Raw genomic sequence first — 27,131 nt, forward strand, 5'->3', positions numbered from 1 at the left:
ACACTCTAAAACATCAAGAGTGCAAAAAAGACACACCCACCCACACACACACACACACACACACACACACACATACAAACACACTTGTATACACATACACACCAATACATTTTGATTACAAAAAATCTGTTTAGAATTTTTAAAAATCACAGCTTCATCGGAATGTTACGAAACTTGCATTTTTTGTCACAAATTCTGTAAAAAAAAAAAAAAAAAGTAAATGTGTCCATAAACAGCTGGGGAATTCACATGCCTCTCCACAGAGAGCTGTACATGCCATCTAGTGGTTACACCATGCTTCTACGCTTTCTCTCCATACTCTCACCAGATGGTGCTAATCTGCTTAAAACATTTTTTTTTTTGAAGGCCTAGACTCTATATTAAACTAAAATACTGCATTAAAAAAAACAAAAAACATATATATATATATATATTTTTTTTTTTCAATGGCAAAAATAGACCATAAATATTGCATAAATATTAATAAATTCAATAAAATTCTCTCAAAATACAAAATTAAAAAGAAAAAATATTATAGAACAAAAATAAATTGCATTGGTTTTACTGGGATGGAGGAAGTTTCATTTTTAGGTGTCCGGTCACTTCTGACCGGGAAGGCCCAGGATGTGACTCCGAAACGAAGACCGTCTGAGGGTTAAATTGTTCAGTTATGATGTTTTGAGCATAAATGTAAAAAAAAAAAAAAAAAAGGTTTGGTAAAAATAAATATGCAAAAAAATTCAGAATTCTGTTTTTTTTATTTCATTTTATATTATATTTTGTCAAAACAACTGTTAAAAAAGTGTTTAAAAGCATTTTCATAAATGATATGTTCAGATAAAAGTGTTTTGTAATGTTTGACAAGTGCTGATATCAAAAGTTTACTGTTTGTCCATGATTCTTCGTTGTTTTCATAGTGTGGTTTTTGGAAAATTGTATTGAATCTAAAAGGGTCAATTTGATCCGCATCTTACAGGCTGTGCGCAGAAATCGAGCAGTGCATGAGGGTTAAAGTAAGATATTAGAAGTAGACATTATCCTTAGACCATAAAATAATCCCCCGAATAGCTGTCAATATCAGACAAAATAATACATTTAATCTTAAGTGTTTTTTTAATCACTTTATAAACTACACTGGCACAATTATCAGAGATGAACCAGTTCAAAGTACTTGCATTATTCATGTATATTTGTCTGTTTTTGCTGAGGGTCACACGAGGAGCTACGGAAGCCCTAAAGGGACATGGTAATGGGAGGAAAAATTAATTTGAATGCTTTCCACTCCCAAAACTTTTGAGTTCTATCAAATGAATGCAAAGTTTCTTGGCAAAACTTTTGCGATAGAACACAAAAGCATTAAAATATATTTTCCATCACCATGTCCTTCAGTGCTTCCATAGGCATCTGTTAGTTTAGAGGAAAGGGAAAAAATTGAAAGATTTTTCTGTTGTTTTTCTTCTTCAGATAAAACACTCTGAGTGCCACACGTCTCTTCCACCTGCTGCTCTTCACACATCTGGCACTGTGACTGTAAGCACGTTTGAAGCTGCTAACCCAGATCAGGTCATCTGAACACGTGTGTGTCTGAATCAGGGTGATCATAAAGTAAGATGTATTACCTGATCCTGGATAACAAAACATGGGATTTCATATCTAGATTATTCTGATCCAGATTAAACTTTTGAACAGCTGGATCCTGCAGGGTAAGATCAGAGAACACAAGTAGATCTGGCTTCAGATCGAGCAGTTTAAGACGTCTAGCTAGAGGAAGCTCCTGAAAGTACAGATTAATATCCGGCAAGGCTGTGAATAACTGGACGTCTGAAACAAATTAAGGTTGAAAATCTAATTTATAATATCTTGCCGTTTTGCTAAAAATGTTAAACTCTGTGAGTGACCAAATCAGAAAGTACATCACTCCTTTATTATGGAGTGATGGGTGAAGGAGATTCCCTCAAACACACACACACACACACACACACACACACACAAGCTCCAGTCCTGATCAGGCACTTTAATGGACCCGTTCAGAGCCACGGATATTATTGACACAAATGTTCAGTGCAATTAACTGTATTCTTACATAATGACAAGACATTTCAGTGCAAAATCCCAAAGAGATCTAGCATCACATTGGCAAAGGAAGTTAGCATCACAACTAGTAATCCTGGCTGAAACGGCAACGCTTGGGGAGAATCACAGACTTCAGGTTGTGTTTAACTCTCCCAGTCTCCAGTCGGCGAGTCCGAGCGCTCTTCATCATCAGAGTCGTTCGAGACCTTCTTCATCCTCAGCATGGCAGCTTTGATGCTGCGCTCTAACTCGGAGTCTGAGCTGAGGGGCGGGGCTCTAGAGGGCGGGGCTTTCTTCAAGGCCACGCCCTGACGGATGGCTGACAGGAGGCTGTCTCTGACATCACCACTCTCGACCTTGACCTCGACCTTCCTCAGGTGTTTCTGTCCGCGCTGAAGCGATGCTAGGAGCTCGTCCATCGACCCTGCATCACAAACACACTTCACTCACTGAGAGAGTCATATTTCTCCTCAGAGTCTACATAAATACAGAACACGTGCTGTGGTTATAACATGACACACAATGCTTAACCTCTGGTGCTCTTCGCTCATTTCTGACTGAAACATTTTACATTTGTTTTTTGTAGAATTTTTTTCTTCATCGGAATGGTACGAAACTTGGTAAAGGTTTTGGCACTTGGAGACAAATTTCCTCCAGTGGAAGCGTTCGGTACTGCAGCCGAACACACTCTCACTGAAAGCTCTGCTTTTTATCAGGCTCAAATTTTGAACACAACTTGTTTAGATGGCTTTTATTGTCTCACAGTTTTAGAGTAAAACATGTTTTTGAAAACATATATTTCATATAAAAATTTAACATAGTATTTTTGCACATTTTTCATAACAATAAACTTAAAATTCTGTAACTTTTTTAAGTTCACTTTTTAAAACTTTTTTCAGTTCATCAATAATCTGCCAAATGTCGTCTTTGAAAAGAGATCAAACTTCAGTCTGTTGCTCTAAAAGCATTCAAGATTTGGAAGCTGGAAGTTTCATTTTCAGGTCTATGCTCAAAAAGTGAATAAATGGATTATAAATACAGTGTAAATATAATTTTGTACCATAAAATCCCCTAAAAATACAAAATATTAAATAAAAAACTTTATCGAACTAAAATATAGTACATTCATTTCATTGAAACAAAAAATGTATTTATTTAGTTATTTTTGACCAACACGCGAAGAGAACCACAAAATCATACTTCCACATGATGAGAATGAGATTTCACTACAGTAGTGTGTGTGTGGGGGGGGGGGGTATGCTTAATTGACATGAAAATTATTTCACAGTACAAGGAATCATTAAAGTCCTAAAACAGGTTTCATTTTTTTAATGTCAAATATAATATTACGTTCTCAAATATTTTCTTAAGAATGTCTTAATTTTGTTCATAAGACTAAAATGTCTGTCTCCAGTCAACAAATAAAAAAAACATAACTTCAAAACTTCACACTAGTAAAGTTTAAAAATGATATAATTTGTCCGGCTATGAATCTTTTCTTGCAAAAAAGTTAATGTCTTTTACTAAATGTTAATTTATTGACTGTCTCAGCGAGTTGGAGGTTCTTTTAACTTTAAGAAGTTATTTACTGTTTTAAGTACAACAATAAGAACAAGTTTTTTTAAAACATACAAACTACCCTTTTATATACTGTTTTATATTGTTTCCTTAAGCTAAAACATTAAAACGGCAGTTAAGAATTGTATTTCATTAGCTTGTGGAGTCCAGGACTCTGACGCTCACCTGAGTTTTGTTCAAGAGTGTTTCGCATCGGCAGCTTGTCACTGGTTTGTGGAGCAGGCGGAGGAAGAAGAGGAGGAGAAAGAAGAGGAAGAAGGGGAGGAGGAGGAGGAGGAGGAGGAGGAGGAGGAGGAGGCGTCTGGTCTGGTTTTGCTGATGAAGATCCAGAGGGCAGCAGAATCTGCACCGGGATGTCACGCTGCTTCTGACTCCGCCCCTTCCTACGGGGGGCGGAGCTCTGCGGTTCCAGGCTGATGATTGACAGGGGCTGGGAGGAGTCATCTCTGCTGGAGTCATGTGACTCTGTATTTAAAGCATACTGACCCTGATGTCTCTAAACTCAAAGAAACACAGAAAACAAACACTGAAGCCAAGCTGAAAATTAAACACTCACACACACACACACACACACACACACACTCACTCACTCACACAGCGATGCATTACCTCTCTGAAGCAGCGCACTCTGTTGAGTGTCTTTGCTCTCTCGTTCTCCAGCCACTGCTTCTGCTGCTCTTCCTCAGCTCTCCTCTTCTCTCGCTTCTGAACACACACACACACACACACACACGCACACGACACACTCAGAGATGCCGGCACAAACAATGACAGGTATAAAAGAGGAATGTGAGTGTGAGTTTAAATCGGCCACGTCCCGGGATGAGGAACTGGAATGACAGGAAGAGGAATTCAATACGGAAGCTTCATCAGACCCAGGGGACGGAGCTGAGCCTCAGGCTCCTCTGGGACAATTAAGCACTCTGGGAAATGATGCGCTCTTCCACCTTTATCCATAAGAAGTTAATTTATTAGTTCACAAGTTCACACTTAAAAATAATCAGAAAAGTGAGAGTATTTGGGCTCTGAGCTCGGCATGTGGCCCGATGAGACTCTGTGTTTGCATCATTCAGGAACTGAAGCTCTGCACACACACTCATGTTCTCCAGACACACGCATCACTGACTGCACACGCACCCCTGACTGCACACGCACCCCTGACTGCACACGCATCACTGACTGCACACGCACCACTGACTGCACACGCACCCCTGACTGCACACGCACCACTGACTGCACACGCACCCCTGACTGCACACGCACCCCTGACTGCACACGCACCCCTGACTGCACACGCACCACTGACTGCACACGCATCACCGACTGCACACGCATCACCGACTGCACACGCACCCCTGACTGCACACGCACCACTGACTGCACACGCATCACCGACTGCACACGCATCACCGACTGCACACGCACCCCTGACTGCACACGCATCACTGACTGCACACGCATCACTGACTGCACACGCACCCCTGACTGCACACGCACCCCTGACTGCACACGCACCCCTGACTGCACACGCATCACTGACTGCACACGCACCCCTGACTGCACACGCATCACTGACTGCACACGCATCACTGACTGCACACGCACCCCTGACTGCACACGCACCCCTGACTGCACACGCACCCCTGACTGCACACGCATCACTGACTGCACACGCACCCCTGACTGCACACGCATCACTGACTGCACACGCATCACTGACTGCACACGCACCCCTGACTGCACACGCACCCCTGACTGCACACGCATCACTGACTGCACACGCACCCCTGACTGCACACGCACCCCTGACAGCACACGCATCACTGACTGCACACGCACCCCTGACTGCACACGCACCCGACTGCACACGCACCCCTGACTGCACACGCACCCCTGACTGCACACGCACCCCTGACTGCACACGCATCACTGACTGCACACGCACCCGACTGCACACGCACCCCTGACTGCACACGCACCCCTGACTGCACACGCACCCCTGACTGCACACGCATCACTGACTGCACACGCATCACTGACTGCACACGCATCACTGACTGCACACGCACCCCTGACTGCACACGCACCCCTGACTGCACACGCACCACCGACTGCACACGCACCCCTGACTGCACACGCACCCCTGACTGCACACGCACCACTGACTGCACACGCACCCCTGACTGCACACGCACCCCTGACTGCACACGCACCACTGACTGCACACGCACCCCTGACTGCACACGCACCCCTGACTGCACACGCACCCCTGACTGCACACGCATCACTGACTGCACACGCACCCCTGACTGCACACGCATCACTGACTGCACACGCACCCCTGACTGCACACGCTTCACTGACTGCACACGCATCACTGACTGCACACGCACCACTGACTGCACACGCACCCCTGACTGCACACGCACCCCTGACTGCACACGCACCACTGACTGCACACGCACCCCTGACTGCACACGCACCCCTGACTGCACACGCACCCCTGACTGCACACGCACCACTGACTGCACACGCATCACTGACTGCACACGCATCACTGACTGCACACGCACCACTGACTGCACACGCACCCCTGACTGCACACGCACCCCTGACTGCACACGCACCCCTGACTGCACACGCACCCCTGACTGCACACGCACCACTGACTGCACACGCATCACTGACTGCACACGCATCACTGACTGCACACGCACCACTGACTGCACACGCACCCCTGACTGCACACGCACCCCTGACTGCACACGCACCACTGACTGCACACGCACCCCTGACTGCACACGCACCCCTGACTGCACACGCACCCCTGACTGCACACGCATCACTGACTGCACACGCATCACTGACTGCACACGCACCACTGACTGCACACGCACCCCTGACTGCACACGCACCCCTGACTGCACACGCACCACTGACTGCACACGCACCCCTGACTGCACACGCACCCCTGACTGCACACGCACCCCTGACTGCACACGCTTCACTGACTGCACACGCACCCCTGACTGCACACGCACCCCTGACTGCACACGCACCCCTGACTGCACACGCACCACTGACTGCACACGCATCACTGACTGCACACGCACCCCTGACTGCACACGCACCCCTGACTGCACACGCACCACTGACTGCACACGCACCACCGACTGCACACGCACCACTGACTGCACACGCACCCCTGACTGCACACGCACCACTGACTGCACACGCACCCCTGACTGCACACGCATCACTGACTGCACACGCACCCCTGACTGCACACGCACCCCTGACTGCACACGCACCACTGACTGCACACGCATCACTGACTGCACACGCACCACCGACTGCACACGCACCACTGACTGCACACGCATCACTGACTGCACACGCACCCCTGACTGCACACGCACCCCTGACTGCACACGCACCCCTGACTGCACACGCACCCCTGACTGCACACGCATCACCGACTGCACACGCATCACTGACTGCACACGCACCACCGACTGCACACGCACCACTGACTGCACACGCACCCCTGACTGCACACGCACCACTGACTGCACACGCACCCCTGACTGCACACGCATCACTGACTGCACACGCACCCCTGACTGCACACGCACCCCTGACTGCACACGCACCACTGACTGCACACGCACCACCGACTGCACACGCACCCCTGACTGCACACGCATCACTGACTGCACACGCACCCCTGACTGCACACGCACCCCTGACTGCACACGCACCACTGACTGCACACGCACCACCGACTGCACACGCACCCCTGACTGCACACGCACCCCTGACTGCACACGCACCACTGACTGCACACGCACCACCGACTGCACACGCACCCCTGACTGCACACGCATCACTGACTGCACACGCACCCCTGACTGCACACGCACCCCTGACTGCACACGCACCCCTGACTGCACACGCACCACCGACTGCACACGCACCACCGACTGCACACGCACCCCTGACTGCACACGCACCCCTGACTGCACACGCACCCCTGACTGCACACGCACCCCTGACTGCACACGCACCCCTGACTGCACACGCATCACTGACTGCACACGCACCCCTGACTGCACACGCACCCCTGACTGCACACGCACCCCTGACTGCACACGCACCACCGACTGCACACGCACCCCTGACTGCACACGCATCACTGACTGCACACGCACCCCTGACTGCACACGCACCCCTGACTGCACACGCACCCCTGACTGCACACGCATCACTGACTGCACACGCACCACCGACTGCACACGCACCACCGACTGCACACGCACCCCTGACTGCACACGCACCCCTGACTGCACACGCACCACTGACTGCACACGCACCACCGACTGCACACGCACCCCTGACTGCACACGCATCACTGACTGCACACGCACCCCTGACTGCACACGCACCCCTGACTGCACACGCACCACTGACTGCACACGCACCACTGACTGCACACGCACCCCTGACTGCACACGCACCCCTGACTGCACACGCACCACTGACTGCACACGCATCACTGACTGCACACGCACCCCTGACTGCACACGCACCCCTGACTGCACACGCACCACTGACTGCACACGCACCACCGACTGCACACGCACCACTGACTGCACACGCACCCCTGACTGCACACGCACCACTGACTGCACACGCACCCCTGACTGCACACGCATCACTGACTGCACACGCACCCCTGACTGCACACGCACCCCTGACTGCACACGCACCACTGACTGCACACGCATCACTGACTGCACACGCACCACCGACTGCACACGCACCACTGACTGCACACGCATCACTGACTGCACACGCACCCCTGACTGCACACGCACCCCTGACTGCACACGCACCCCTGACTGCACACGCACCCCTGACTGCACACGCACCCCTGACTGCACACGCACCACTGACTGCACACGCATCACCGACTGCACACGCACCACTGACTGCACACGCACCACCGACTGCACACGCACCACTGACTGCACACGCACCCCTGACTGCACACGCACCACTGACTGCACACGCACCCCTGACTGCACACGCATCACTGACTGCACACGCACCCCTGACTGCACACGCACCCCTGACTGCACACGCATCACTGACTGCACACGCACCCCTGACTGCACACGCACCCCTGACTGCACACGCACCCCTGACTGCACACGCACCCCTGACTGCACACGCACCCCTGACTGCACACGCATCACCGACTGCACACGCATCACCGACTGCACACGCATCACCGACTGCACACGCATCACCGACTGCACACGCACCACCGACTGCACACGCATCACCGACTGCACACGCACCCCTGACTGCACACGCACCCCTGACTGCACACGCATCACCGACTGCACACGCATCACCGACTGCACACGCACCACCGACTGCACACGCATCACCGACTGCACACGCATCACCGACTGCACACGCACCACCGACTGCACACGCATCACTGACTGCACACGCACCCCTGACTGCACACGCACCACTGACTGCACACGCACCCCTGACTGCACACGCACCACCGACTGCACACGCACCACCGACTGCACACGCATCACTGACTGCACACGCACCCCTGACTGCACACGCACCCCTGACAGCACACGCACCACTGACTGCACACGCATCACTGACTGCACACGCATCACTGACTGCACACGCACCCCTGACTGCACACGCACCCCTGACAGCACACGCACCACTGACTGCACACGCATCACTGACTGCACACGCATCACTGACTGCACACGCACCCCTGACTGCACACGCATCACTGACTGCACACGCATCACTGACTGCACACGCATCACTGACTGCACACGCATCACTGACTGCACACGCACCCCTGACTGCACACGCACCACCGACTGCACACGCACCACCGACTGCACACGCACCACCGACTGCACACGCACCACCGACTGCACACGCATCACCGACTGCACACGCACCACCGACTGCACACGCACCCGACTGCACACGCACCACCGACTGCACACGCATCACTGACTGCACACGCACCCCTGACTGCACACGCACCACTGACTGCACACGCACCCCTGACTGCACACGCATCACTGACTGCACACGCACCACTGACTGCACACGCACCCCTGACTGCACACGCACCACTGACTGCACACGCACCCCTGACTGCACACGCACCACTGACTGCACACGCACCCCTGACTGCACACGCACCACCGACTGCACACGCACCCCTGACTGCACACGCACCACCGACTGCACACGCATCACTGACTGCACACGCACCCCTGACTGCACACGCACCCCTGACTGCACACGCACCACTGACTGCACACGCACCCCTGACTGCACACGCACCACTGACTGCACACGCACCCCTGACTGCACACGCACCCCTGACTGCACACGCACCCCTGACTGCACACGCACCACTGACTGCACACGCACCCCTGACTGCACACGCACCACCGACTGCACACGCATCACTGACTGCACACGCACCCCTGACTGCACACGCACCCCTGACTGCACACGCACCACTGACTGCACACGCACCCCTGACTGCACACGCACCACTGACTGCACACGCACCCCTGACTGCACACGCACCACTGACTGCACACGCACCCCTGACTGCACACGCACCACTGACTGCACACGCACCCCTGACTGCACACGCACCCCTGACTGCACACGCACCACTGACTGCACACGCACCCCTGACTGCACACGCACCCCTGACTGCACACGCACCCCTGACTGCACACGCACCACTGACTGCACACGCACCACTGACTGCACACGCACCCCTGACTGCACACGCACCCCTGACTGCACACGCACCCCTGACTGCACACGCACCCCTGACTGCACACGCACCCCTGACTGCACACGCACCCCTGACTGCACACGCACCACCGACTGCACACGCACCACTGACTGCACACGCTTCACTAACTCGTGCTCTACATGCCACAGTCATGCATGCAGGGAATTCTGGGAACATGAGCGAGCGTGACCCCATCCGGACGGTCGCCATGGCATCTCTGTCAGCCCACAGGATCCTGACACTGTTGCTGTGACTCATTATGGGATGCTTAGTGTGGCGATGCAGTGGGATGTCGTTACCATGGTTACAGTGCATTACTCACCAGCTGTGCGGCGTGATGTTGGCGGTTCTGTGCAGATCTCTGTGTGACTGAACGCTTCTGCTGCTCGTGAGCCTGAACACACAACTCCTGCAGACACACAAACACACACGATCAACACACAACTCCTGCACACACACAAACACACACGATCAACACACAACTCCTGCAGACACACAAACACACACGATCAACACACAACTCCTGCAGACACACAAACACACACACACACACGATCAACACACAACTCCTGCAGACACACAAACACACACGATCAACACACAACTCCTGCAGACACACAAACACACACGATCAACACACAACTCCTGCAGACACACAAACACACACGATCAACACACAACTCCTGCAGACACACAAACACACACACACACACGATCAACACACAACTCCTGCAGACACACAAACACACACGATCAACACACAACTCCTGCAGACACACAAACACACACGATCAACACACAACTCCTGCAGACACACAAACACACACGATCAACACACAACTCCTGCACACACACAAACACACACACACACACGATCAACACACAACTCCTGCAGACACACAAACACACACGATCAACACACAACTCCTGCAGACACACAAACACACACGATCAACACACAACTCCTGCAGACACACAAACACACACGATCAACACACAACTCCTGCAGACACACAAACACACACACACACACACGATCAACACACAACTCCTGCAGACACAACACACACGATCAACACACAACTCCTGCAGACACACAAACACACACACACACAAATCTGGATATCCTAGGTATGACCAAAAGCCTCGAATTTAGTGATCTTAAAGAGCGCGATGGATTATAGGGCGATAGAAGATCCGTTAAATAGACTGGAGCTAAGCCGTTTAGGGCTTTATAAGTCAGTAGCAATACCTTGTAATTAATACGGGACTTTATAGGTAACCAATGTAGTGATGATAAAACTGGTGTTATATGATCATATTTTCTTGATCTAGTAAGAACTCTAGCAGCAGCATTTTGGACTAACTGTAGCTTGTGTGTGTGTGTGTGTGTGTGTGTGTGTGTGTGTGTGCATGTACCCGCTGGTTCCTCAGGTGTGTGTGTGTGTGTGTGTGTGTGTGTGTGTGTGTGTGTGTGTGTGTGTGTGTGTGTGTGTGTGTGCATGTACCCGCTGGTTCCTCAGGTGTGTGTGTGTGTGTGTGTGTGCATGTACCCGCTGGTTCCTCAGGTGTGTGTGTGTGTGTGTGTGTGTGTGTGCATGTACCCGCTGGTTCCTCAGGTGTGTGTGTGTGTGTGTGTGTGTGTGTGTGTGTGTGTGCATGTACCCGCTGGTTCCTCAGGTGTGTGTGTGTGTGTGTGTGTGTGTGTGTGTGTGTGTGTGTGTGTGTGTGCATGTACCCGCTGGTTCCTCAGGTGTGTGTGTGTGTGTGTGTGTGTGTGTGTGTGTGTGTGTGTGCATGTACCCGCTGGTTCCTCAGGTGTGTGTGTGTGTGTGTGTGTGTGTGTGCATGTACCCGCTGGTTCCTCAGGTGTGTGTGTGTGTGTGTGTGTGTGTGTGCATGTACCCGCTGGTTCCTCAGGTGTGTGTGTGTGTGTGTGTGTGTGCATGTACCCGCTGGTTCCTCAGGTGTGTGTGTGTGTGTGTGTGTGTGTGTGTGTGTGTGTACCCGCTGGTTCCTCAGGTGTGTGTGTGTGTGTACCCGCTGGTTCCTCAGGTGTGTGTGTGTGTGTGTGTGTGTGTGTGTGTGCATGTACCCGCTGGTTCCTCAGGTGTGTGTGTGTGTGTGTGTGCATGTACCCGCTGGTTCCTCAGGTGTGTGTGTGTGTGTGTGTGTGTGTGTGTGCATGTACCCGCTGGTTCCTCAGGTGTGTGTGTGTGTGTGTGTGTGTGTGCATGTACCCGCTGGTTCCTCAGGTGTGTGTGTGTGTGTGTGTGTGTGTGTGTGTGTGTGTACCCGCTGGTTCCTCAGGTGTGTGTGTGTGTGTACCCGCTGGTTCCTCAGGTGTGTGTGTGCATGTACCCGCTGGTTCCTCAGGTGTGTGTGTGTGTGTACCCGCTGGTTCCTCAGGTGTGTGTGTGTGTGTACCCGCTGGTTCCTCAGGTGTGTGTGTGTGTACCCGCTGGTTCCTCAGGTGTGTGTGTGTGTGTACCCGCTGGTTCCTCAGGTGTGTGTGTGTGTGTACCCGCTGGTTCCTCAGGTGTGTGTGTGTGTGTCAGTGATGCGCGGGTTGATCCGAAATGAGCGGGTGCCTGCGGTTACGAGTCATCCAAAAATATTTTTAATGATATTCGGGTCGCGGTCGGTCGGGTCGTTTGAAATAAAGATGCCAATTAAACCTTTGTCATTTATATAGTTCTAGACACAATTTTCTATGAATACGTTTTAAATTTAATTTACACTTTTGATACACACTATTGGCTGAATAACTGGCGCGAAGATGACGCACGAGCTCAGTCTGCAGGTAGAGATGGAGGCGGCAAGAGAAAAGGTGAAGACTGGGGAGTGGAAGCTCCGCAAATACACAAATAGAAAGAGCAAAGTGTGGGAGACATTTGCCGAAATAATGAAAGATGATGACCAAAGTGCTGGCTTTGTCATGTGTAGGCTACTTCTTGCGATGCTATTTACACATTTGATAACCACAAAACTGGCACGACCAACCAGGCACGGCGCCAGGATTCCAGTTTTGGATAAGCCAGACCAATTGTGGGTGGGCCTTAAATTAAAAATGTTAAATAAAAATAAAATAAAAAAACGTTATCCAATCACTGCTTAACCTAATAAAAAAATATTGACTAATATAGCCTACTGTTATATTATCTGTGCGTATACATAATATAGATTGTAATAGCTTGATGCTCTTTAAATATTGTGTTGCATTGTAAAAGTAAATCCGCGATCGCTCTCCATGGTTCTGACCAAAGAAGAGAGCTCTCCATTATGCATATACCTGGGCTGCATTTTCCGATAACATTGTCTCTTAGCGCGCTGCGATAACTTAACTAAAGGTATACTACCAGTAAAGATATATCATTGCTAGGCGTCTTCAGGGCTATCATCCACTCGTGAGGCAGAGGCGCTAAGAGGCAGAGGCGCTGACGCCCTCCTAGCAACGGCGCTGTTTTTGGTAAAACATGATTTTGACGACTTCATTAAGTTTTGTTTTATAGAAAACTCTTTTTAAAAGATTTTCGTTTTGTATCTTAATTTTGATCAATGTTTTATCAATCAATTGCCCGTATTTATTAAATAAGAAGCAAATATATAGCAGACAAAATAAGGCGCCGGTACGCGATCACTGCATGTGAACTGGAGGGCGCCGAAACTCAGCTTGTGCCTCACAGATTTGATAAATATAGGCTATATATTACAGAAAGCTTGAAATGTCTACTTTTAAACTAAAATATTCAAACCAAAATAAATAGGCTATACTCTCTGATTATGTAATCCATATGAAATGTGCATTTCTCTCTGGCGTTCATGGCGAGTCCGCAATCTCCGCATTGTCAACTTCATCTTTGCAGCGACACAGAAAACACCAGTTTATTACTAAACAATTAAATGTCTCCTTGCTAATTTAGACACATTCATAATCATTAGGCTACTTTAACCGGTTCTTTGTGGCAAGCTTTATGCGTGCGGTCATTACGCTTATTCCTGTAGGCTAGCCTATTTAAGTAATTAATTTAATATAAAGGGGCGATTTGTCCACGAATGGCTTAAATGAACAACTAGTCGACTAGAAAAAAAATAGTCGGAGGCAGCCCTTATTCCACATATTTTCGAAACAGCAGGCCATCTGGGTTGGGCGAGCGACCGTGAGCGGAGCGGAATATTCAGAAATGTGCTCTCCGCTCACGAGCTCTGATCGGAACAAACCCGAACCTCACTGTCTGCTGAACTTGCGCAGAAACATCAAAATAGACATAGCCAGCTTTTTAAAATTGTTTTTAAAACTAAACATTTAGACTATTTTAGTACAAATTATGAGCTTATATTGACGATTTTTTATAATTCTTGACAAAATTAGAATATTAAGTTATATTAAGACGCTACGATGAGCATTATAGCTACTTTAAAAAAAATGCGGGTCAGGAAGCGGGTCGGGTACAATATTTTCTTTTTCGTTTTTTGCGGTCCGAGTTGCGGGCGGGTTAGTTGAAAACGTCGGTCGGGTGCGGTTTGTTTATACATTGACCCGCGCATCACTGGTGTGTACCCGCTGGTTCCTCAGGTGTGTGTGTGTGTGTACCCGCTGGTTCCTCAGGTAAGCTCTGCGTGATGAGATCGCTCCTCTTTTGCTCTCCAGGTGTTTCAGCTGCTGCTGCAGGTGTGAGTGGGCGGGGCTTACATCCACCTGGACATCCTGCAGCTCATCGGGGTCCTGACAGGTGTCGTAATACACCACCTGCTCCTTCAGCTCTGCACAACACACACACACTCTTCAGTCTGTCACACTGGTTATTATATCGTCTATCACACCCGTTTTTGGGATCCAAATGTTCCTATTAATTTAGTGAAACCTGAAATCAGTGAGACGTGAAGCAGCCAGCAGTCCTTATGAGTAAAACAGACCAATAATCATAATAATCCGAAACAACGGAGTGGAGTGTTAGTGTGTGAGGACAGACCTGTGATGTGTGTGTGTGTGTGTGTGTGTGTGTGTGTGTGTGTGTTAGACCTGTGATCTGTCTCTGTATGGTCTGGATCTGCGTCACCAGCAGAAGCTCCTCGTTCCTCAGGATCTCAAACCTGCAGTCGTGGAGTTCCACCTGCGTCTCGTAGTACTGGAGTTCCAGCTCACTGACACACTCGGCCCCGCTGCGCATCTGCACACACACACACACACACATCTGTGAACAACCAAGTGTGTGTCGTCTGACACGTGTTAAACCATCGTCTCCATGGTACCCAGCGCAAAACCCCTAGAACTCAGATTAGGGTGTTTGTGAAAGTGATCTTATATATCAACAAGATAAAGAAATAAACAAACTGCACTCTGAAACACTGCAGGAGTGAAACAGCGCCCTCTGGTGGATCACTGTCCAGCTCTGGGACACAAACACTGCAGGAGTGAAACAGCGCCCTCTGGTGGATCACTGTCCAGCTCTGGGACACAAACACTGCAGGAGTGAAACAGCGCCCTCTGGTGGATCACTGTCCAGCTCTGGGACACAAACACTGCAGGAGTGAAACAGCGCCCTCTGGTGGATCACTGTCCAGCTCTGGGACAGAAACACTGCAGGAGTGAAACAGCGCCCTCTGGTGGATCACTGTCCAGCTCTGGGACAGAAACACTGCAGGAGTGAAACAGCGCCCTCTGGTGGATCACTGTCCAGCTCTGGGACAGAAACACTGCAGGAGTGAAACAGCGCCCTCTGGTGGATCACTGTCCAGCTCTGGGACAGAAACACTGCAGGAGTGAAACAGCGCCCTCTGGTGGATCACTGTCCAGCTCTGGGACAGAAACACTGCAGGAGTGAAACAGCGCCCTCTGGTGGATCACTGTCCAGCTCTGGGACAGAAACACTGCAGGAGTGAAACAGCGCCCTCTGGTGGATCACTGTCCAACTCTGGGACAGAAACACTGCAGGAGTGAAACAGCGCCCTCTGGTGGATCACTGTCCAGCTCTGGGACACAAACACTGCAGGAGTGAAACAGCGCCCTCTGGTGGATCACTGTCCAGCTCTGGGACACAAACACTGCAGGAGTGAAACAGCGCCCTCTGGTGGATCACTGTCCAGCTCTGGGACAGAAACACTGCAGGAGTGAAACAGCGCCCTCTGGTGGATCACTGTCCAGCTCTGGGACAGAAACACTGCAGGAGTGAAACAGCGCCCTCTGGTGGATCACTGTCCAGCTCTGGGACAGAAACACTGCAGGAGTGAAACAGCGCCCTCTGGTGGATCACTGTCCAGCTCTGGGACAGAAACACTGCAGGAGTGAAACAGCGCCCTCTGGTGGATCACTGTCCAGCTCTGGGACACAAACACTGCAGGAGTGAAACAGCGCCCTCTGGTGGATCACTGTCCAGCTCTGGGACACAAACACTGCAGGAGTGAAACAGCGCCCTCTGGTGGATCACTGTCCAGCTCTGGGACACAAACACTGCAGGAGTGAAACAGCGCCCTCTGGTGGATCACTGTCCAGCTCTGGGACACAAACACTGCAGGAGTGAAACAGCGCCCTCTGGTGGATCACTGTCCAGCTCTGGGACACAAACACTGAAAGTGCCTTTGAGTATGGAAATAGTATGTTCCCTTTCGAGAGCGATAACTTCCACACTTGCACGTTCCCTCCGGTGAATATTCTGCCTGTGGTGTTCTGCCAAACCAGGGATCCTCGCGTTCCCAAACTGGCCGAGCCAGCCCTGAGAGAGATAATGGTGGCTCCCGCATGGTAGGACCCGCTGTCTCAGGCGGACGGCACGATACGGCACCGGAACTGAGGAACCTTAATGCGTGGCCGCTAAGCTAAACATGCGTGAGCTAAACACTCTGCCTTCAGGAGTGCTGGACACACTCGCGGAGTCGCGCACACTTCTACTAGGCGCCTTTATGCTCTGAAATGGGGAGTTTTTGCAAAATGGTGCCAGGACAGTGATGCGACCCGGTGATCTGTCCCGTGTCGGATGCTTCCTACAGCACAGACTGGATAGCGGGAGTTAGCCGTCCACACTGAAGGTGTATGTGGCCGCTATTGCTTCGTTTCGTTCCCCGGTTGACGGGCGATCGATCGGCAAACACCCTCTGGTGACGGAGCGAGGAGATTATGTCCTTCACGTGGGATCTAGCTCTAGTTTTGAGGGGTCTCTCTCCCGCCGTTCAAGCGCTAGCTTCGATTGCGGTTAAGGAGCTCTCCCTGAAAACGGCTTTGCTCTTGCTCTCGTCTCTTGCGAACCGCACTGGAGACTTACACGTGTTCTCGGAGAACGACGGACCTGGCGGCTGCAGCGTTACTCTCCGGCCGAGACGAGGCTACGTGCCGAAGTCACTTGCTACACCCTTCACAGCACAGGTTACCCTGCCCGCTTCACCCGCTGAGACGCCATCCTCGCCTTTCGTCAGCCGGAACAGCTTCTCGTGTGCTTTGGTGGCTGAACTAAGGGAAAGACTCTCTCACTGGATTGTGGACGCTATCGCACTGGCTAACGCGTGCTGGGGGGGGATTGTCCCCGTAACATCAGAGCTCGTTGGACGAGGGCGGTGGCCTCTCCGTGGGTCTGGTCTAGAGGGATGTCTATCCAGGGTTTATGTTTTGCTGCTGGCTGGTCTTCTCAGAACACCTTCGCCAGATTTTACCAGCTGGATGTCCAGTCTGTGGCGTCGCGAGTGCTTCCGGTGAGTTTCGCAGTTGTTACCGCTATGCCATTGACTCTGTGTTTTACTCTCATGCTTGAGTGCTTATTGTGCATCAGTGCAGCCTTTGCTTTCATTGAGTTTGGATATGCAAATTTTGATAGGGTCGGAGCTGATGTTTCATTGGTCTAGTTCCGCCTATCAGATGCTAGCACTCTTAGCGACGGGCCTATTGGCTGACTGTCTCTTCATGGCTGGTGTAGCTTGACCCTGTTTCTCTGGGCTTATCTTCACTACTCATAGCTGACGCAATGTTGAGTTACCGCTCTCAGGGAACCGAGGTTACGGTAGTAACCGGAGAAATTTTTCTGTGTTAAAATACAAAAACATTTCAGTGTGTTTTCATCTGTCGTACAGTGTCACACACAGGCTAATGATATGTAAACTCATGTAACAATTATACACCTCTACACACACATACACACACAGACACACAAACTCACTCAAACACACACACACACACACACTCCACCTGCTCTCGGATCTCGACTCTCTTGCGTTTGATGCACATCTCTTTGGCCCTCATGTGCTGCAGTGTCTCTTTAGCCAATAGGATTCTGAGTTTCTCTTGTCTGGGCGTGGCCATTGCCCAAGAGGCGTGGCCAAATCTCTTCTGATCCTGCTCCATCTGTTTCACCATACCTGAAGGAACACACACACACACACACACACACACACTATCAGCAGAGATATCACACTCACGGATGAGAGAGTGTGTGTGTGTGTGTGTGTGTGTGTGTGTGTGTGTGTGTGTGTGTGTGTGTGTGTGTGTGTGTGTGAGTGTGTGTGTGTGTGTGTGTGTGTGAGTGTGTGTGTGTGTGTGTGTGTGTGTGTGTGTGTGTGTGTGTGTGAGTGTGTGCTGTGTGTGTGTGTGTGTGTGTGTGTGTGTGTGTGTGAGTGAGTGTGTGTGAGTGAGTGTGTGCTGTGTGTGTGTGTGTGTGTGTGAGTGAGTGTGTGTGTGTGTGTGAGTGAGTGAGTTTGTGTGTGAGTGTGTGTGTGTGTGTGAGTGAGTGTGTGTGTGTGAGTGTGAGTGTGTGTGTGAGTGTGAGTGTGAGTGTGTCAAGTCAAGTCAAGTTTATTTATATAGCGCTTTTCACAATACAGATTGTATCAAAGCAGCTTCACAGTATTAAATTAAAATAATACATCAATGTTTGTTTCTAGTGGAAAACGTCCACGTTTGGTAATGCTGATCAATAGTATTGTTGATTGATTAATTAAATTAAATATCCCCAACTGAGCAAGCCAAAGGCAACAGTGGCAAGGAACCGAAAAACTCCATCAGGAGACCTAATGGAGAAAAAAAAAAACCTTGGGAGAACCCGGGCTCAGTCGGGGGCCAGTTCTCCTCTGGCGTCTATGAACTAGAGGTCGGATTTAACTGTAAGATTAAAAGTATTATATGAATGCCTGGCTGAAGAGATGCGTCTTTAATCTAGTTTTAAACTGGGAGAGCGAGTCTGAGCAACGAACAGTATCCGGAAGACTATTCCAGAGTTTTGGAGCTAAATGTGAAAATGCTCTCCCTCCTTTGGTGGATCTGGATATCCTAGGTATGACCAAAAGCCTCGAATTTAGTGATCTTAAAGAGCGCGATGGATTATAGGGCGATAGAAGGTCCGTTAAATAGACTGGAGCTAAGCCGTTTAGGGCTTTATAAGTCAGTAGCAATACCTTGTAATTAATACGGGACTTTATAGGTAACCAATGTAGTGATATTAAAATCGGTGTTATATGATCATATTTTCTTGATCTAGTAAGAACTCTAGCGGCGGCATTTTGGACTAACTGTATCTTGTTTATTGAGGATGCAGGACAACCAGCTAATAAAGCATTACAGTAATCTAGTCTCGAGGTCATGAATGCATGAACTAGCTTTTCTGCATCAGAAACTGATAGCATATTACGTAGCTTAGCAATGTTTCTAAGGTGGAAAAAGGCTGTTCTTGTAACATATGAAATATGATTTTCAAAAGACAGGTTGCAGTCTAGTATAACACCCAGGTCTTTTACTGTAGAGGATAAAGTAACAGGACATCCAACTATGTTAAAGTTGTATTGTGAGAAGTTTTGTGGGTGGTTTTTTGAACCGATGATTAGTACCTCTGTCTTGTCTGGATTTAATAAAAGAAAATTGCGCGTCATCCAATCTTTTATATCTTTAACACACTCTGTCAATTTGGATAATTTAGCGTTTTCATCTGGCCGTGATGAAATATAGATTTGAGTGTCATCAGCATAACAATGGAAACTGATTCCATGTTTCCTTATAATATTTCCAAGTGGCAGCATATATATTGAGAATAACAGAGGGCCTAACACAGATCCCTGCGGCACTCCATAGTTTACTGGAGTTATGATCGATTTTTCTCCATTTAAATAGACAAAATGGTAGCGGTCAGATAAATATGATCTGAACCAGCTTAATGCTTGTCCTTGAACACCAGTATAATTTTGTAGTCGATCTAAGAGTATTGTGTGATCTATAGTATCGAACGCAGCACTAAGATCAAGTAAAACTAGTATTGAGATACAGCCTTGGTCAGAAGCTAAGAGTAAATCATTTGTGATTTTAACGAGCGCAGTTTCAGTGCTATGATGCGGCCTGAACCCAGACTGAAACTTTTCATAGATGTCATTTTCTTGCAAGAAAGAGCCCAGTTGGGCGGATACAACTTTTTCTAGTATTTTAGACATAAAAGGAAGATTTGAAATGGGTCTATAATTTGCTAGATTATGTGGATCTAATTGTGGTTTCTTAATGAGTGGTTTTATAACTGCCAGTTTAAATGTTCTTGGAACATGACCTAAAGATAAAGATGAGTTAATAATATAGAGGAGAGGCTCTTCCACTACAGGTAACACTTCTTTCAGTAGTTTAGTGGGTATAGGATCTAATAAACATGTTGTTGTTTTAGATGAAGTGATAAGTTTATTTAACTCTTTTTGTTCTATAGTTGTAAAGCACTGTAATTGTTCTTACGGGGTGATAATTGAGGCTGAATAATAAGGTGCGATTGAGGATTGAACGTTTACAATTGTGGTTCTGATGTTTTCTATTTTCTCAGTGAAGAACTTCATGAAATCATTACTACTAAACTGTAACGGAATATTTTGTTCAGGTGACATCTGTTTATTTGTTAGTCTAGCCACGGTGTTAAATAAGAATCTAGGATTGTTTTGGTTGTTTTCTATTAGTTTGCGGAGATGCTCAACCCTGGCCGCTTTTAGGGCCTTTTTATAACGTGACGCACTGTCTTTCCACGCGATTCTAAAGACCTCCAAATTAGTTTGCTTTCATCTACGCTCCAAACTACGGGTTTCTCTCTTTAGAACATGCGTAGTATTGTTGTACCATGGTGCATTACTTTTCTCTCTGACCTTTTTTAATCTAATGGGTGTAACAATATCCAATTTTCCAGAGAGAATGGTGCTCATAGTGCTAGTTAGTTCCTCTAGTTCATCTGTTTGTTTGGGTTCACTGAGCAGCTGAGACAGATCAGATAAGCTATTTGAAAAATTATCTATGGTGGATGGAAGGATTGTTCTGCCTGATCGATAACGCGGCGCAGCATGATATATTACAGCAGTATGTAATATGCAAGTTACCATGTAATGGTCAGTGACATCTTCACTTTGTGGAATGATATCTATAACGGTTGAATCGGTTCCATGTGATATAATTAAATCGAGTGTATGATTAAGACGATGAGTGGGACCAGTGACGTTTTGCTTGACCCCAAAGGAGTTTAATAAATCTGTAAACGCAGCCCCTAGCGCATCATTTGAATTATCTACGTGTATGTTAAAATCTCCAACAATTAATGCTTTATCGACATTGACTAATAGGTCTGAGAGAAAATCTGCAAACTCTTTTAGGAAATCAGCGTAAGGCCCAGGCGGTCTATATACGGTAGCCAAGGCTAGAGATAATAGGGATGTTTTTCTAACATCTAAGAGCGTAACATTTAGTACAAGTACTTCAAACGAAATAAACTTATAGCCCGTTTTCTGAGTAACATTGATAATATCTCCATAGATTGTTGCAACACCGCCGCCACGACCAATCAGACGGGGCTCATGCTTATAGGAGTATCCAGATGGAGTAGACTCATTTAGACCGAAATAATCATTTGGTTTAAGCCAGGTTTCAGTAAGGCAAAGTACATCGATGCTATTATCTGTGACTATTTCATTTACAATAACTGCCTTAGGTGCGAGTGATCTAATGTTTAGAAGACCTAGCTTTAGAAATTGTTTTTGTTTACTAATAGCAACATTTTCTGTTTTAATAACAATTAGATTTTTTCTAGATCCTGCTGTAGATTTATTATTTGATCTCACTAAACGAGGAATAGACACAGTTTCTATGCAATGTTCTACACTAGTATTTATCTCAGTTAAATTGGTGCAGCAGAGACTATGATTTGGACTTTTGGTTACTAGTCAAAAGGTATTTAACATTTTGGAGATGTTATCCGACAGAAGATCTGCTCCGAATCTGCTTGGGTGTAAGCCATCAGCACGGTAAAGCCTAGGACGCTCCCAAAACAGATTCCAATTATTTACAAAGAGCAGTTTCTGCTCAGTGCACCATGACATTAACCATTCATTTAGCGCGAATAATCTACTGAACTTTTCATGTCCTAGACGGTACGTGGGAAGCGGTCCTGACACAATAATCGTTATATCAGGCGATGTGCTGCGTACCGTATCGATCAGATTCCTGAAGTCTTTCTTCAGAACCTCCGTCTGCCGCAGCCTGATGTCGTTCACTCCCGCGTGCAGGACCACAGTTCCAACGCGCTCGTTATCGTTCAGAATCTCGGGAACGCGAGCAGCGACATCAAGAACACGAGCACCAGGAAAGCAGTGACTGTGCACCTTACTTTTACCTAATGTAGCGTGGACGTGTCGAACGATGGAATCGCCGATGATCACAGCATCGCGTTCTGTTTCGCGAAGAGGGGAGAAACGATTTTGGGTGGATAACTCGAAAACCAGGAGGGTCGGAGAGAGAGTTTTCTTGGTCTAGACCTGACTCGCGTCTTCCGCTGCGGAACCATCCAGGCTTCGTGGTGGCGTGTTGGAGCCGGAGTGAACGAGACCATGGCTGATCGCGACCTCGGCGCTCGGGACCGATGCTGAGTAATGCACGGAGTAGACGAGGTCGGAGTCAGCGGGTTAGTAACGTTAATCTCTGATTTGTGTGCATCGGCGCGTGATGTTTCAAGAGCTAAACGCCGGTCTCTCAGCTCGGCCTGTCTCACTAAAAGGTTGTGGATCTGTTTCTCAACAGCTTCCAGCTCAGACTGCACCGCGTGCAGCTCAAATGTGTCCTCACCTGCACCAAAAGGTAGACTACTTACATCTGATATATTCGCCATTTTAACAGATGGACAGTAAGTTAGCAGCGACGCTACCAGTGATGCTATCAATATTAATATTAATTATGACTGAAGTCTTGGATATAATCCGTCTTTTTAGTGGTACGGGTGTAAAGTAGACGCACGATAGGCGATAAAATGTTTGTTTGTAAGTGAGTGTGGAGGAGACGCGTTCAGCCGTGATCCACAGGAGTAACCTATAAGAGTATCCAGCGTTGGATCACTAATAGGCTTGAGGCGCGACGTCTGCTCAACAGTCCGCGTTGTAACTATGAGGTGAGGAAAAGTAGAAAATGTTTGTTGTGAGTTTAAAGAGAAAAATCAAGAATTATAAATCAAATCGATGGAACTCCAAAGACAACAACGCGTTCAGACGCGACGCATGCGCATTCGTCAATCAAACAGTAGTAAAACTGGTCAGTGGTAGTATTAGCTGAGTGTGTGTGTGTGTGTGTGTGTGTGTGTGTGTGTGTGTGTGTGTGTGTGTGTGAGTGTGAGTGTGTGAGTGTGAGACCTGTCAGGGCTCTGGAAGTGTCTTTAAAGTATTCTGCTGTGTGGTCCTGTATAGAGTGAACGGCTGATTCTCCTCGTTGACTCCATTCATTCATCTCTGTCTTCAGTTCACACACACGCTTCGGCCCCAGTTCCTCGTACTGCAGACATTTCTGAACACACACACACACACACACACACACACACACACACTGTCCATCAACTTCTGCTGCTTCTGACATCATGTTGATCTGTTAGGGTTATGTTCTGATGTGTGTACCAGAATCTCGGTCTTGTAGAGCGAGGCGATCTCTCTCATGTCTCTGAAGGGCTGCAGAAGGTTCTGGTAGAACTGAGTCGCAACACTCACAAACTCTCTATAAGCCTCGTCTTCCTCCTCATAGATCTTCATCAGTCGCAGGAGTCCGTCAGCGCTGGAGTGAGTCTGAACCAGCTGAGGAACCACACAACACCACAACACAACGACAGAAGAGCCTCGTCATCACGGGGAGATCAACAACCACAACAAACAGCAGAACAGGGCAACAGAACAGAACAGAACTGAAGAATAGAATAGAAGAATAGAATTGGAATAGAATAGAACAGAACACAATATAATAGAACAGAATAGTAGAATAGAACAGAACAGAATAGAAGAATATAATAATAGAATAGATCGGAATAGAATAGTACGGAATAGAATAGAAAATAATTATAATAGAACAGAATAGAAAATTAAAATAGAATAGAAAAGAAAAGTAGAATAGAACAGAACAGAATAGTACAATAGAATAGAACACAATAGAAAAGAACAGAATATGGAATGATGGAATAAGTCAGAAAGGAATAGTACAGAATAGAATAGAATTAGAATAGAACAGAATATAAAAATAAAATAGAATAGAACAAAGAATAGTAGAATAGAATAGAATAGAATTAGAACAGTAGAATAGAACAGAATAGTAGAATATAATAATGGAATAGATCGGAAAAGAATAGTACAGAATAGAATAGAAAATAATTAGAATAGAACAGAATAGAAAAATAGAATAGAAAAGAAAAGTAGAATAGAACCAAATGTTACAATAGAATAGAACACAATAGAAAAGAACAGAATAAAATAATGGAATAGGTCAGAAAAGAATGGTACAGAATAGAATAGAATTAGAATAGAACAGGATAGAAAAAAATTAAATAGAATAGAATAGAAAAGTAGAATAGAACAGAATAGAATAGTAGAATAGAAGATAATAGAATTAGAATAGAACAGAATAGAATAGTAGAATAGAAAAGAACAGAATATAATAATGGAATAGATTGGAAAAGAATGGTACAGAATAGAATAGAAAATAATTAGAATAGAACAGAATAGAAAAGAATTAGAATAGAAAAGTAGAACAGAACAGAACAGAACAGAATAGTAGAATAGAACAGAACAGAATAGAATAGAACAGAACAGAATAGAAGAAGAAGAGGAAGAAGTTTTATTTATATACTGCCTTTCCACAAGCCCAAAGTCACTTAACAAAACAGAATAGAATAGAATAGAACAGAACAGAATAGTGGAGTGGAATAATAGAATAGAATTCAGGTCCGGGTCAGTGTCGCGGCTCACCGCGCGCAACGCGTCTTTGGCGCGCGTAATCTCGTCCCGCATCGCTTTGCATTTAAACTCTTGCAGGTTTTCGAAGTACTCGCGCTCGTCTGCCTCGGTGACGCTGAACAGCGCTTCCAGCACGATCTTGCGGCCGCACGCGTCCACGGCGTTGCTGAAGTACCGCTCCAGCTGCCTGCACTCCGCGTCAGCATCGCACCGCGGCGCGTTGGAGAACAGCAGGTCCCAGACGCTCGCCTCCCGGAAGCGCGTCAGCTCGGGGAACAGCGGCTCGAGCTCTTCCCGGACCGCGCTCAGGTGCGCGTGCACGTATCTCAGCTGCGTGCCCGAGAACAGACCCGCGCGGCTGCCGCTCGCGTCGCCGCGTCGCTGGAGCGTCCGGTTATGACATGTCACCGCGAACTTTGTCTCGATCTCGTTCCACTCCACAATAAACCTGAGCTTGTGGCTCTCGCTGTCCTCGAAGGCGTCGCGTTTAATCGCGACCCATCCATCCAAGCTGTCCATCCGCGCGCTGTCCGCGTCCGCGGCGCTCATCGCGATGGTGTTCAGTGTTGTTCTGCACTTCCGCTGTCGTCATCCCGCGGTCACGTGACAAGGGGAATTCCAGCGTTCTTGTGACTCAGTCTTTGCCAGTTAGATTATGACAATATTCCCTTCAGTTTATAAATCTACAATGCGTAAACTATTGTGTGAAGTAACAAGAGTTGCTGTAACAATAACAGAAAACCTTAAAGTCACTGTTGTTATCAAATGTACTTGTTGACAGTAATTATAACATCATCATTTCATCTTGAACATAATAACGATAAACGCACAGAATCCAAAAAAATATAGACATAAAATATAATACATAAAACAAAAGCTAGCATTCTAATAACTGACTGGGCAAATGTGTGTCTTTAAATTATATTTCTGATGAAAAGCTTGTGTTGATGTTTATATGAGATTAAACTACTGACCTGCTGATTCAGATTCATTCTGTCAATTAATATTCAGTAACGTGAAATTATACTCTCTTAAATGTTCTGTAAAGCCTTTATAGGAAAAATAAATGGAACAATTTGACAAAACTAATTTCACAAATGTTGCCAGATTGATCCGAATAACGGTGTAATCATTGCATTTGTCAGGTTTATATTCTTTCATGATCTATTATGTGTGAAATGTAAATATTAGAACATAAATTGAATGTGTGTCAAAATTAAAGTTTAATACAGTCTATTTTGTCGTTTTAAATTATAAATATATTGAATTAAAATATAAACATTACATCTAAGTTTTCATTTAGAGAACATGCAGTGATGAATAATTTAAAGCCCGGCGTCATATTATTATATGATGATTATGAATGTATCGCTGCACTGTCTCTGTCTCTGTCGCTGTCTCTGTGTGTGTGTGTGTGTGT

At 47.6% G+C, this 27,131-nt stretch overlaps 1 protein-coding gene across 1 annotated transcript; it reads right to left on the reverse strand.

The window, feature by feature from the left end:
• Positions 1-786: 786 nt before the first annotated feature.
• On the reverse strand, positions 787-26,316 carry whamm (WASP homolog associated with actin, golgi membranes and microtubules). The gene is made up of 10 exons (XM_079873822.1): positions 25,724-26,316; positions 24,389-24,562; positions 24,131-24,281; positions 18,702-18,871; positions 15,552-15,699; positions 15,123-15,292; positions 10,851-10,937; positions 4,261-4,356; positions 3,817-4,147; positions 787-2,497 (listed from the first exon to the last, which is right to left on the reverse strand). The coding sequence occupies exons 1-10, from the start codon at positions 26,258-26,260 to the stop codon at positions 2,217-2,219; spliced, it is 2,145 nt and encodes a 714-aa protein (XP_079729948.1). The 5' UTR covers positions 26,261-26,316; the 3' UTR covers positions 787-2,216.
• Between the last annotated feature and the right edge of the window lie 815 nt (positions 26,317-27,131).

This window comes from Squalius cephalus (genome assembly GCF_949319135.1).
Source record: "Squalius cephalus genome assembly, chromosome: 6".
NCBI classification, from domain to species: Eukaryota; Metazoa; Chordata; class Actinopteri; order Cypriniformes; family Leuciscidae; genus Squalius; species Squalius cephalus.